The 14,051-nt window shown below is 39.5% G+C and overlaps 1 protein-coding gene across 1 annotated transcript in view; it reads right to left on the bottom strand.

Annotated features, from left to right (window-relative positions):
• spns2 (SPNS lysolipid transporter 2, sphingosine-1-phosphate) overlaps positions 1-14,051 on the bottom strand; it is a 52,552-nt gene that overhangs the window by 17,829 nt on the left and 20,672 nt on the right. The window contains exons 3-4 of the mRNA XM_072446663.1: positions 3,846-3,982; positions 1,183-1,334 (exon numbers count right to left, since the gene is read on the bottom strand). Coding sequence (XP_072302764.1) covers positions 1,183-1,334; positions 3,846-3,982 — 289 coding nt within the window. The remainder of the gene's footprint in view (positions 1-1,182; positions 1,335-3,845; positions 3,983-14,051) is intronic.

Below are 14,051 nucleotides of genomic sequence, written 5' to 3'. Positions count from 1 at the left end.
CAGATAAGATAGATGATCCCTCATGTTGTGATATGCTTAGCTGCTGAATAATATCTATTTTGAAAGGACTATGCAAAGAAGGGACTTCCGAAACATCTGTTTGTCTTACATTTTTATTTGTCCTTGGATATGTCCTAGTCAAATTCTCAAATAAATCAATCTTTCTCTATGGACTTTTAGAGAATAAATCCCAGAATGCTTCCAACATCTTAATCCTTTTCATCCTTTTCCATCTGTAGCTGCTTGGAATAGTTTTGAAATCAACAAGATTTGTGGCTTCCTAGACCTCTTAAAACTTGTTTGTCTAGTTCTTTGGCTTGAATGAGAGCACTTTGAATGTGAATGTGAATAGCTGAGAGCTGCAATGGATTAATGATGAATGGTTGTTAAGGAAATGTATTTTATCAACCTTGTCCAAAACCTTTTACACAACATATGTTTGTGAAAAAAAAGATGGAAGCGGGCTGCAGAAGTTGCCCCCTAGAATGTTACTGACCCAGACGGCATATGACTAACAGCTTATCGCCGCGCTCCAGAGTGGGCTTGGAAACTTCAGCTACAACAATAAAGAAATCCAACACCTCACTCAACCTGTCACAGCCTTCAAATTATAGGAAAAATCTGAGAGCAGAGGGAACACCATTTCCTCTTGAGCTTTCCTAATTTGTTGGGCGACTTCCTTGGAATGGTCATAACAGCCTGACACAAACAAACAAAAGAGGCGGATGGTGGAGTGCAGACGCCATGCTTTCACCTCCCATTGTCATTTGTCGCCGGTCAGTTTACTCTGTGACCCAAACATTTAGTCTGGTTAGTGTTGTGCAAATTAAAATATATATATATTTACAGTTTGGAGATAAAGACTGCACCACTACTCTAGTATTATAATGTAACATACTGTATCTTAGCTGCAGTTGAGCCAGACGGCGCTGAAAACCACAGAGTATCACAATAAACCCAGAGTGGCGCCCCCAACCATATCCACAGCAGACTCATTTTTTATTTGTTACTTTGTTTTCTCCCTTTGGCACATTTCATGAACTGAAGAGAGTGTAGATTTGAGCTTAATATTGCCACCATCTGCGCTCATTATCACAGAATAAGTTGGAAACGACCCAAGATCAGATTCACTGCTCTTTTGCTGTCAGGTGAAGTTAACTTGAAGTGTATTTCTGCTCTTACCTCCCCAGTGGAATGGCCAAGTAGAAAACAGATAGCATCATGGTGCGGCTGTTGTTGGTGAACAGGTCTCCGATGATGGTGGGTGAGATGGAGGAGTAACTGGACTCACCGATGCCCACCAGTCCTCTGGACAGCACGAACAACCAGTAGTACTGCAAGAAAGAGTAGATTTTGGATGAATTTAATGTATTCTGTTTAATAAAGCCATAAATTCTACATAACAGTTATTATTCATCATTATTTAGTATTGTCTGTCTATCAAGAATGGCTATTACATTAGAATGGCTACATGTTGAGGCTTAGATGTCGCAATTTTGAGAAGCTAAATACCACGTATACTGTAGTGTTCATTCAAAAGTATTCTGATAATGTATTTACAAGTAATGAATGAGTAATGTTTATCAGACAGCAACATGTTATTCACCGGCTCTTATTTTTTAAAATAATGTTTTTTACAATGTATTTCTATGGAAGTTTGGCACATTTGGCACATCTGGGCAGCAACATGAAGTTTTTACATTCAAAAGCTATTGATTGAGTTTCTAACATAATCAAGCAATTTATGTAGGATTTTGCCATCAACTACTGGGCCAAATAATGCTATAAAAAGCATGCTATTACATTCGAATAGGGCTAATAGTATACTTAGTGCAGTAAGCAATGCTATAAAAAGCAGTAAAAAAAAAGCAGGTGTCAGCAGCTGGATTGTTAAGTGTTTCTATGGCAACGGCTTACTACTTGATGACTGCTTGTGAAGCTGCAGCTCTCAAACACACGAGGCTGATGCACACTGTAGTTATAACGTGCAAGTGTGACATGTACGCTAGATAAGAAAAATGGATCCAGTCATTACGTTTATATATATATATATATATATATATATATATATATATATATATATATATATATTTCGTATATTTCGTTCCACATAGTTACGTTGGTCACAAATGTAGATTAGTTTCATTATGACTCTTTGGTTTCTTGTTTTAAAATGCACGTGGCATGGTGAGATTACATTTTATATTTTTTGAACCACACACACTGCATTTAGTGTTTGCCAGATGATAAATGGATTGCAGTAAGTCTATATTTTACTCTCATTTCTCCTTTGTTAGTGGTATCTTAATGGTAGCCATTTTGGCTTTGTGGCTTTAAGGCAGTAAAATACATTCAGTGACACAGAGACAAGTGCATGGAGCTATGCCAGTAAGAGCTATGAGAAAAATATTTTTGTTTTCATCTGAGTTGGTATTTTATGTATTATAAACAGTGTAAGGCTTTTTTGCACCCCTTCTCACATCTTCTTCTCACATGTGAGAAGGGGTGCAAAAAAGGGTAATTGAAAATAACTTCTCTTTTATTTAATAAAAGAGAAGTTATTTTCAATTACCCTTTATATTTTCAATAATTATCCTGATCTAGTGCAAAATACTTTTAATTCCTTTTCTTTTGCCTCCTCAGTCCCAGCAGGGCCTTGAATGTGTAACGACAGCAGTCAGTATTAAGTGGTTATTCACTGGGCGTCATGTCTTCGATCTCTCATGGCGATAGTGTGTGGGTCAGTTATGTAACAGTCATGCACACTATAGTCCCATCTGAATGGCAGGCCTTGGGACAAGTCTCCGGGACGAGGTTAAACCTTTGTCAGAGCACTGAAGATACTGTGACTCCTGGCCTCCCTGACATCCCACCATCACTTAAACTGGAAAATTAATGTTTTCAATAGGACTCCTGCTCGGGCCAATTTCTGTAGTCTTTTTGACATGGGGATCATCTATAGGAGATTTGAGGCAAAGGCATGCACCCACGGGAGCACTGACACACAGAGCTCTGGGCTAAGTGTCAGCAGTGAGAGGGATTACTCACTGGAGACGCAAGGCTGTGGGACGCCATGGCACTTCTCGACCGGAATGGGACACATATCTTGACTTTAAGGCTCAAACATTCCTTCATTGTGAATTCGCCATTAACATTTTCATGAGGAAGGAATTTGTCAGATCGAAAATGCTATAGTTTTCCATGTTTCTGGATTGGTCTCACGTCTTCCAGTCTGCTATAGCAAGAACGTTGCCAGATTGCCAGGTAATCAGTTCTGGCAATGTGTCTCATTCAGACTTTTACAGATATTTTTTGGATATAGAGAATGGTTTTAGAGCCATTAGACTCCCAGTTATATCAAGTATGAGATGTAGATATGTATTTCATCTGTTTCTAGTGTTAAACTATAATCCACAAAAAAGGTGCCATGTTCTTACACAGCAGGGTAGCAGCCGTTGCTCTGCATGGGGGGGCACTTGGAGATGTCAAATCTATATCCACTTGTCAAGGAGCACTAAAACAACAGGCTCTTATCTTCTAAAGCATTGTAATGGAGACAAGTCTGAAGCATGGCCCTTCATTAGTTGATTGGCTGGATGCCAGAGAACCCAGGGTATGGGAGCAAGAGAGCGAGACGTCTGAGAAGCAGAGAGGCTGTCTGGCTCCGCGGGCATGTCATTCTCTTTCACAAGCCCTGATATCAAGCCTATCCACATCATAAGAGTGTAATTAGCTTGTCATTGTAGTTCAAAGAGGCAGTGGCAGACTAATAGAATAGTATGATTGGCAGGGAGTGGGTCTGTATATTGGCCTGTGTGCGTGTGTGTGCGTGCGCAGAACCTTACCTCTTTGCCAATGAACGAGCTCAGCACAGTAACAATGGACCAGAAGAAAATGCCGCAGCTCAGGATGACCTTTCTGTTGAAGCGGTCGCCAAGGTAACCGAAGATGGGAGCCGCCACCATGAAGCTGCAGATGAAAACTGTGGAAAACAACAAAAAAAGGAAGTGACAAAAGTAGTGAAAGTGATGAGATGTAAAATGTGTTTAAGGACGTTGACATTAAAATCCTTTAGTCTGAACTGAAATCCCCCTAAAACCTCAGTTTCAGGCAGGAATCCAGCTTAATAAGGCAAGACCTGGGCCGGATCAACTGTGATACTAGTGAAGGACAGCCAAAGGACTTGAGAATTCTGCTATAACTTCATCTGCACTTCTGCACTATGAAAACCTGGCTAAAGAATACCTGATATTGTGCAAAGAGAATAGCTTTTGTGGTTTCAAAAGATTACATTTACAAAGAGCTACCGAGAAATAAAATAATACATCAAAAAGGATCTTTATGGAGATACAGCTAATTTTAACCATTTTAAAGTCCATCTTTAAGTATGATGCTATTAACAAAACTTTTTATTCCACAGAGGGAAAAGAGAGAACCATCACTGTCATAAATAATTCTCCATCTGAAACGGCTACATAGCCGGCCTCATGTCATGGTGAAAGCTACATGAGTGCTTGTCCAATGTAATGCCTAATTGCCCCTGCCGCCTCAGGACTAGACAACAAGGACACTTTTTAATGGCTTCTAGTCAATATTTATGATGGTGCAACTATCTCCAGCCTGACTGAGTTTTTCATGCAAAACGTTTCGCCATTGCAGAGGAGAAAGGGCAGGAGATGTTACTGTTGACAGCAGCGAAGGGAGTTGGGGAGTGTTTTGACACATCATCAGCATAAACACACAGATACAGAGGAGAGATGAGAGGGGATAGAGAGGGACTGTTATATAAGACTATAAGGCTCCAGCATTGTGGTGCTACAGCTGCGCAAAAGGATAATCTGATCACAACGTAAATGCAGTTTCGGAGGGTGATATAATAGCATGATACATGTAATCCAGGTATCCCTCGATGAACCGGGCAGCCAAACGTGACAAATACCAAACAGGCCAAATAATGTGGGCTTTGTTTTTTGAGGATAATAATCTTCATAATGTAAATTATTAAAATATATTTTTATATTATCATACATTGTCATATAAACCAGATGAAAACAGAGGACACATTTAAAATCATAAGGAGCTGTCAATATAAATACAATTGCACAACTTGCATGTGTTACTCATTTTAAAACATGCATTTAGAGTCTATGCAAAATAGCCTGTTAAAAGGACCCTCATTGGATAAATTGCACATTTTCCAAACCACTTCCTTTTCCAATCTACAGTATATTAAACGGTACATGTGATGAGCTATCCAAATACAATTTAAATGTTATTATGCATAATTTCACACAGATTGGCCGCTTTGCTGTTCATTTTAGGATAGGTCCAGCTGCTGCACATACAGTACCTTTACAGTAACACCAGCACTTTACAAGAGATCTCATTACACCTCCCTGTGGCCCTCAGAGGCAACTGTTGTTGTGATTTTGGGCCTTACAAAAATAAATTGATTTGATTTGATTTGATTTGATACACGGGGCTCTAAAAACCATTAGCAAGGTCACACAAATGGCTCAATCTTGTGGCCTAGAGTTATAACTAATGTGTTTATAAGGTGCACGTTTGGTTTTGTCTGCACTTGAGGAGAGAAAAATTAGATAAATTAATGCTATAAACGTCACTACAACTTTTTAAATCAAGAGTGATCAAATGAAGATCAAGTACCATTGATGTTCCTGGTATAATACTCACAGCCAAATCCAAAACATGCCAAACAGCACACAGCGTGCTGGAGCCTAGATGTCGACTCGTGTCACATTTAGTCTTTATAGAAGCTCACCGACTCCCAGGAAACTCCCTGTCATTTTAAAGAGTCTTCATAAAAACCACTGTTCTCCAGTCTGTCTCCACCGGCTCATAGAAGAATCTGTCACAATCTTCCACCTCCCTAAAGGGAACCATTGATTATGTCTTTATGGTTATATATGGCATTTATAAAAAAAAGTGTAATATGAACTGTCAAGATGTATCCCTTTGACAGCCGCACAATAACCTTAAAAATGATGATGATGCAGTTTATTTTGGGACAATGTTGGAAGGATAAAACAAACATTGCAGGCAATACTTAAATACCTGGTAACACCCAAAGCATGTCCTAATCCATAACCACAAGTATTCAAATTTACAGAGAAGGAAGTGTTTCATTATACCTTATATGGGCGTCCTAATACAATAGATGTTACGACAAGTTCCAAGTAATTGGACTAATGAGCCGTAAACAGCACCCAAATATGACACACATATGAATATATGTGGTGTGTCCACACGGGTCACATTCCTGAGCTGACCGCTATTGTTTGACTGTTTATGCAGCCAGCCGGGTGTTTGTGTGATCTTGTGGTGCCATTAGAGATAAGCACTGGCAAAAGACCAAACATTGAATTGGATGTTAAATCAATGTAAGTGTATCGCAGCAAGAGACTAAAGCCATCAGACAAAACAAGAGATAACGACTTTAGCCTCAATTTAGTCTAAAGTAGTTTTCATTACAGTAGGCACAGTATAATGCCGTAAACATTATGGAAACTATGCAAGAAACACTGTGACTGTATTATAATAAAGAAATCAGCATAAAAAAATTGGGACATGTGTAATCCAACCTGTCATATGCACTTTCAAACCTCAACTAATACATTTAAAGACATTGTTGTTAGATTGTCATAATATAGTTACAGTACATTGAGATATTCATTTTGATCAATATCACTTACCCCTACTTTCTTCACCTCTGGAGCCAGATACATACCAAATAGACCTGGTTTTAAACTCTAAACTTTACAACACACCATCAACTCAGCCATGTGGACATCTTGTACACAAAACTTGTTTACATTCTACATTGGCGTCTTACATTGCTGTACATACATTTAGTGTATATAGTGTGTTTTCAATGGTTAATTATAGTTCAACAGGTAGTTCACTGGTATGCTCATAAGATTGTTGGAAAAACAAACATGTAATTAGTATAACCTTAGGACCTCATACACTATCTGAAAGGGAAATGACCCAAGTGGAGCCTATGGAGAAACTCAAACAAGCTTTTCAGTATCAGCTCCTCCTGACATCCGGCCTTTATCATTAGCCTTATGTAACATATTCCTCCTATTAACGAAGCACAAACCTTCACACAGCCTGTTTACCTCATTAAGCTCTGTGCACGTTAATGTAAATTATAGCAGACATATTTGTTGTATACTTACGACACAGGCGCACAAACAATGCAGCAGAACCCTTCACTGTAACCGTGTTTGAAGTATTAACAGTTATTTATTAATCTCACCTTGTCTGACTCCAGGAGACTCGAAATAAGGACAAATATACTGTATAATGAGCTACGTTTTGGAGAGATTTTTTTCCTGACATGCAATATTCAGGTAAAACCTTAGCTTAACCACAATATCTTCACCATTGTGAGGTAGGACAAGTGCCTAAAAGTGATCTGTTTGGATTTTTCCAAAATTACATTGATCATTGGTCATACAAAATACAAAATACTTTTACAATAAATGTTTAAGCTGTTACGTTCATCTCGTTCTTTGTTGTAGGTATTGTAGAGGCTTGTATATTCTCCAAACACAATGATTCTAATTTCAGCTCACACGACTGCCACCCTTGTTGCCTAAATTCCCATTGAAATTCTGAGCATATTTGTTCCTCCCTTCACAAGAAAATTACATCAATTACCTCTCTCTGGAAATTCAGCGGCAAAAGAAAAGTAGACAAAGTAACAGCTCAAAAGGTGTTGGATGTTTTCTCAAGTTTGAAATTAAGTTTGTTGTCACAGTGACACGAGACAGAGGTGACTCATTTTTTCAGCATAGCTTTGAGAAGGAAGTTAATTATATTAACCTCACCTTAAAATGTAATGGCAAAAACTTTTTCTTTTCTTTTCAAATCTGGTTATTGAAAACAATGGTTGTCTGCACCGACTCTGTCACATGATTTACATATAAGACTATTGATTGATAATAGAAATGTTAGAAAAAAGACTGCTGATTCAGCCAATCCCGTGTAATCAATGTTTAGTCAATGTGATTTGCCATTTAATTAATGACAGTTCACGTCCAAACTAAAATTTACATCAGGCCTGCTTGTTATTTCAGGTGGAAAAACGCAGCTCTTGAACTGAATACAGATCTGTACCCGAGGGCCTGCAGTCTGTTCCCCCACACAGTACACATCGAGGGGGGGGCTCCACACCGGACGTCCAGCTTCTGTTTGCGATTGGCCCGCATTATAACAATACCACTTAGGATGACTCACTGCTCCTATGATTCAGTGGGATGAAAAGAGCGGAAGCAGATATAGTTGATATTCACATTTCCCTATGAAACACCAAAACCCACCTGAATACACATTTTGTGTCATTTGGATCATTCTAACTGTCTATGCTTATTCTCATATTCGGCCTAATCCACTCACACAGATCCAAACCTATTATGACATCTTGAAGGGATTAATATCGGATAAGCTGCTACCGCCAACTAAGACTTGTGACAGCGGTGAGATTTGTTGATATGGAGTGATAATGCTGTATCAGTGTTAAAGTTACACCATTTGGATACGTAAAAGGAAGTGAGGAAGGACAAATTTCTGTATGAAAGTATATATAAGCCTACACCTAGGACTTAATTTAAAACAAAAGCGATTTGTTTTGTCATTTATGTTTTAATGGAAATATTTTGATCAAAGTTTACATTTTAAACATCAACATATGAGAATGACTAAAATATTGACTGAAAAACTAATAAATAAATCATTTTATAGAGGTCTAGACTACAGGGTTATGATTTTTCTTGTTTGCAAAGACCTTAAATGACTGCAGTCGTGGTGATTTACTACTTGCGAGTTGCGACCATTCAAATGGCAATTTCGATTCCATTACGATAATGTATTGCGGCCCTAATAACTAACCAGGATTTGTCCCTAACTATTCTACTTTTGGTAACAGGTAGTTCATATCATTGCTGCTACATATCCACATTTCTTTCTGTTCTGAGAGACCTATTTTAGGAGAATTGTTGTCAAAAAATACACACACACCGAAAATACCAACAGATTTAAAATTATTTTCAGCGTCAACTTGCTGTTGCACCAGACATCTGTATTCGCTTCTTGACACACAACACCCGTCGCTGCAATTTTGTGTATTCCTGCAGTGTGCCTTGACATTCCTCTCATGAAAACTGACAGAGTGGACAGAAAGTCTAACCTGATTCTGCCGCAGACAGAATTAGAGAAATGGGAGAAGAGTCTGCGAGTCCGTGCCTGTCTAATGGCCTCGTCTTGTCATTTGGTGCCATTTAAAGCGGCTCCAAGTGTCACTCGGACCTGTTCACCTCCAGATGAGCCGTGTTCCCGGGTGTCAGCGTTCATCAAACATTCTGCCTCCACAAATGCAGCACTTCCCTCGCTGCCTGTTGTTTATTCACCTTCCCCACCTGCGTCTATTGGCCTTTCTGTCATGACAAAGCTGTGTGCAAAGTGGAGGTGAATAAACTGACTATCAAGGACAAAGTTTGCATGTCAGTAAACATATAAAATAAAGGTGCACTGTAATGTTTCTGGTGCTGGCTCCGTCCCCTGCTTGTGTCCCATGAAGACAGGGAGGTAACATCGCCAAGTCAAGTTACCGGTCAGATCTGTGGAGAGGCGACCTCACTCCGAATGCAAGTTTTTCCAAGATATTTTTGAGCAACAAAAAGTGTAACTGAATACATGCAAAATAGAACAGTTTAACACCATCTCCATGGAGAAATGCAGAATGTGGGTCTGCACAGAAAAATTACAACATGCACCTTTTAACCAAGGCCTGGGGATGGCACAGAGGTCATGCTTTTGTGAAAAAATGTCTGTAAACATGCTAACAAAAAATGACTACAGAATAAAATATGTGAATATGTTGGTGGCAGAGCGTTGTAATTTGAACATGTAATTGAAAACCAAATACCACTGTCAAGGAACTCATCAGAGACAGACTATGCATGGCACTTTAGGCATCTGTTAACCCTTCTCAGGACAGAAAATTGATGCTCTGTCGTGCATTACTAAGACAACTTCCTCTTATATAAGACCCATGGGAAAATAAAAGAATATCAGCTGGTTTGCTAATCCACTGCACCTCCCACTAAATCAGGCAAAACCACATTCATACTTAAGCTTAAAACGCCTATCATTTAATTATGAAAGTGCTTAATGGCTTATGCTTCCCGAGCAGTGTTTTAGTTATGAGGCAACAACAAGGTGTTTTGGATGACTTCATCTTTACTATTCAGGCTCAAAGCATTGGCTCATGATGCGTTTGCAGGTACAGGAATTTTTATGGTGTTTTCGGAAGGAAATTACATTATAAAAGCAAACTTTTTATGGTTATTTACATTACAGTGCATTCTATAGTGTAGGATAATGGTGCACTCTGTCTAGTTTTGAAAATATCAGCATTTTCAAACAAAAGTAGTTCAACTTAGCCTATTGGTTCAAAATTGGTTTTACTTTCTTAAAAAACTGAAGCAAATCCTTAAATTTTCCCTATATAAGTACCGGTACTATATAAAATCATTGTTGATGACAATGAATCACAAAAATGAAATTATATGTTGTCTAATTGAGACGGCAGTCATTGCACAGGAAGATGTTCTGTTTCACCGCAGATGTCGAGAATTAGACAGGAGTGGCAGGAGTCTTTTCTTCCTCTAATGATTAATGGAGGAGGGTGTGACACATGGCTTTAGCCAGAATGAGACTCAAGAGTTAACTTAGTGACGGAAACTATGTTCCGCTTACGTACTCTGCATTCCTCACATATTTGATTTGAATTCATTCATACTTTTGGTTTCTGTCAAAGTAGAAACTGATCATTCATCAACGTATGGCCAGATAAAGATGACTTTACCTTACCCGATCGAAGGATTTATGGTGGAAAATTGCTCATTTTGACACAAACCAATGAGTATAGATTTTTGCCTTAAAGCCATTCTTCTCAGATGCTATATCTTTGGAATCTCATTCAACTCCAAGAAGTAAGAGAGCGTGTTTCCTGCTCTAAGTACAGGAGCGACCTCTTAATGACAAGCCCCATTTGCAATGACAGGGCCTTCTTCTGTCTCTGAGTTGATGTTATTGTCCTTGTTATTAGCACTAATGGATTTGAAAAACAAGGGGTTTTAATGATCAGTGGCCTTTGCTTTGACCTTGGCAGGTAGAGCTTGAAAGAAGCACATGCAGTCGACAAACAGGGGCGTGGCGTGTCTGCCGGGTACTGATTGATTCGTTTCAGCCTCCCGTGGCACCCGTGAGAGAGTATCGATTCCTATTCACAGACTCAAGGGGTAAAAATATCACAGAGAATGACATTAGCATACCAAATAGCTGGTGAAATAACAGTATTTTTCAGTAAAAGTGGCGGGTTAAGAGCATGCTTGCTTAATGGTCTGTGAAATCCTGTCACTCAGACACGCTGTTTTTTGCGGCCAGGAAGTGAGAGGGAAGGAAATAAGGGGCGCGCGGTGCCAATCATCACTGAGCAGCTGCCCTCCACTGAGACATGGCCTATAAAAACAGTCCACCATAGACACACATGCACTCACACATCCAGGGCCTATGATGTCGCCGCTCCATCAGGTCATCCTTCTATTCTTATCTCACCGCTAGAACACCGTCCCAATGCCATTACTTGGCTTGGGGGAGACAATAGTGTAAAAGATTCGACTGCCATGCATGACCGAAAGCAGGAAGTCACAGGTGGTCAACCCTTCTCCTTCCATTTCCATCTTAAAACTCGTAAGGTGGCACAGCAAGACAACAGCAGCTGCCAGAACGCCGATAGAGAGACACAAGGCTTAGAAGGAGAGAGAGAGAGAGAGAGTACAGACGAGTGTGTGAGACAAAATAGTAGAAATGTGATAGGCCCAAACAGCTGATCAAGCAGTGATAGCTGGACTCTGAAGAGGGCAGATGGAAATGAGATGTTAGGGATCAACACCACACGTAAACTAATTTCGTTGCTAGGTAGTAAATTTTATATTCATAATATGCTTCAACTGATAACAGCAATGACCAGTCGAGGGAGCAATTATATATTTAGGTCAGGCCAGCAGTGAGCATTTGAAAGTGTCTCATTCTGCATATTTGAACTTGATTCGGTTTATATTGTGGTAGTAGGAGTTGGTGTTAGGAGTAAAATATTTGTAGTGTATTAGTGATGGTTGTTAATATTTTGCTACTATAACTGCAGTGAATGCGCCCAGAATATATTTATATTTCTGCCAGCTAACGTCACTCAGTCGGCAGTCAGCGCAGATATGGGCTTTACTATGGCTTCATGCAGACTTTACAAAGGGAAGAGACAATTAACAATGTAAGCACTAAAAGCACTAAATCAACTAGAAACATAATTCATAATTAGTGTAGATTCACTACTAAACACTCGGAAAGTTTCAGACACTTACAGGCCATGTTTCAGGTTTTAGAAGATTTCTTTGTGTCCATTACAAATTCTAATATGCAAATGCTAATAATTGACATGCATTTTATGTCAAACTCGCTGCAAGCTAAATTGTTGTTTTAAAATGCAACTGTTGAAGTATAAATGGCCCCACCACAGCTGACAGTAAAGATTAGGACTGTTCTTATATTTGAGCAGTTTACATTTGTTTACATTAATGAACCAACATGACTGCAGTTAGTGCACAGATTATAAACAGAGGCTTATATTGCATATTATAGTATTTGCACTCCTCACAATGCAACATAATGAGCAAATTATAGATTATTTCCAAAGATCTTACTAAATATTAAGGTCAAAAAGTTATTATAAAACATCCATACGAAAGTCTGTCTCTAAACCATAATGTTACATCGCTCAAGGCTACACAAACTTACACAACTCACCACACTTTACATAGTTCTTGTTGAAAATGCCTAAACAAATCATCCCTCTGCAGCAACACGGAGGAGATTGCTGGGTTGCCTTTGTGGCTTTGGCAGAGAGCTCTTTGTGTGGCATTTGGATGTAAATATTTTGGAGCTCATTTCATAAGTCTGGCCCAGGCTGCAGCAGCACCTGTGGCCTCATTCCTCGTAGCTCCCATAGTGGCGGAATAGCAGACTGACACCATGTTAAGTCTATGTCGGCCGGAGTATGTGTGTATGGGCAGGTGTCTTGTTGCACAGAAGGGGGACAGATAGACCAGTGTATAGCTCATTTAGGATATTTTGGGGTGATTAAGCTGTACTCTATGACTCTACCTGCTGGTAAGTACTTTTCAATGAAAAACAATATAATCTTATTCAGCAATTCAAGCTACATCAACTCATCTGTTGGATGGATCAACGTTCATTCTATTGCATACCATTAATGCCTGGCTCATTGGAGTTTCTTTAATATGGACAGTTTTAAGGAATCATACTAACCAAAGCAGATCACGAACAAGAGACACACGGCTGTCCATAATGGTCAAACTCACCTACACTTGGTCCATTTCTCCACCTTCACAAAAGCACTTCACCACTGAGGACAAAACTTGCACTGATTTACTGCCCATATACTGCTATAATGTAATTTAACTGAAACTAAGGACCACAAGAAATCTTGAACGGTGCATGACTGGCCCATGTGCCGCACTTTAGACACCTCTGAGTCATGTTCAATATGAATCTTCTCACTGTACACAAAAGCGAATTATAACTCCACCCTGAGCTGAAAGGATAATTATAATGCCAGCTTTTATTAAGGAGATAATTCAGCCCATTAGCGCTGATCTGCCTCTGAGCACTTCCATACAATAACCTTCACATGTTAACAGGAGGGGAAAACCTTCTCTTACATCTCTTACAAAGGAACTTGGAGTCCTGCAGCCAAAAGTAATACCATCCAGGTGAGCCCCTTCTGTAACCTACCTTCAGCATTAACCCCGGTCACCCCTCGCACCCTCAGGAGTGGTCCCGTGTGCAGCTGTGTGTTGGGATAGACGCAGCCTGGGGCCATTAGCGCCAATAGCCTGTCATTCCCTGTGAGAGTGTGTAACACTTGACAGCTTTGAGTTCAGGTG

Source organism: Eucyclogobius newberryi, unplaced genomic scaffold (assembly GCF_026437365.1).
Source record: "Eucyclogobius newberryi isolate DKJ021-1_F unplaced genomic scaffold, fEucNew1.0.hap1 SCAF_15, whole genome shotgun sequence".
Taxonomy (NCBI): domain Eukaryota; kingdom Metazoa; phylum Chordata; class Actinopteri; order Gobiiformes; family Gobiidae; genus Eucyclogobius; species Eucyclogobius newberryi.
The sequence above is the reverse complement of the archived record's forward strand: the minus strand, read 5'-3'. Positions and strand labels throughout refer to the sequence as shown.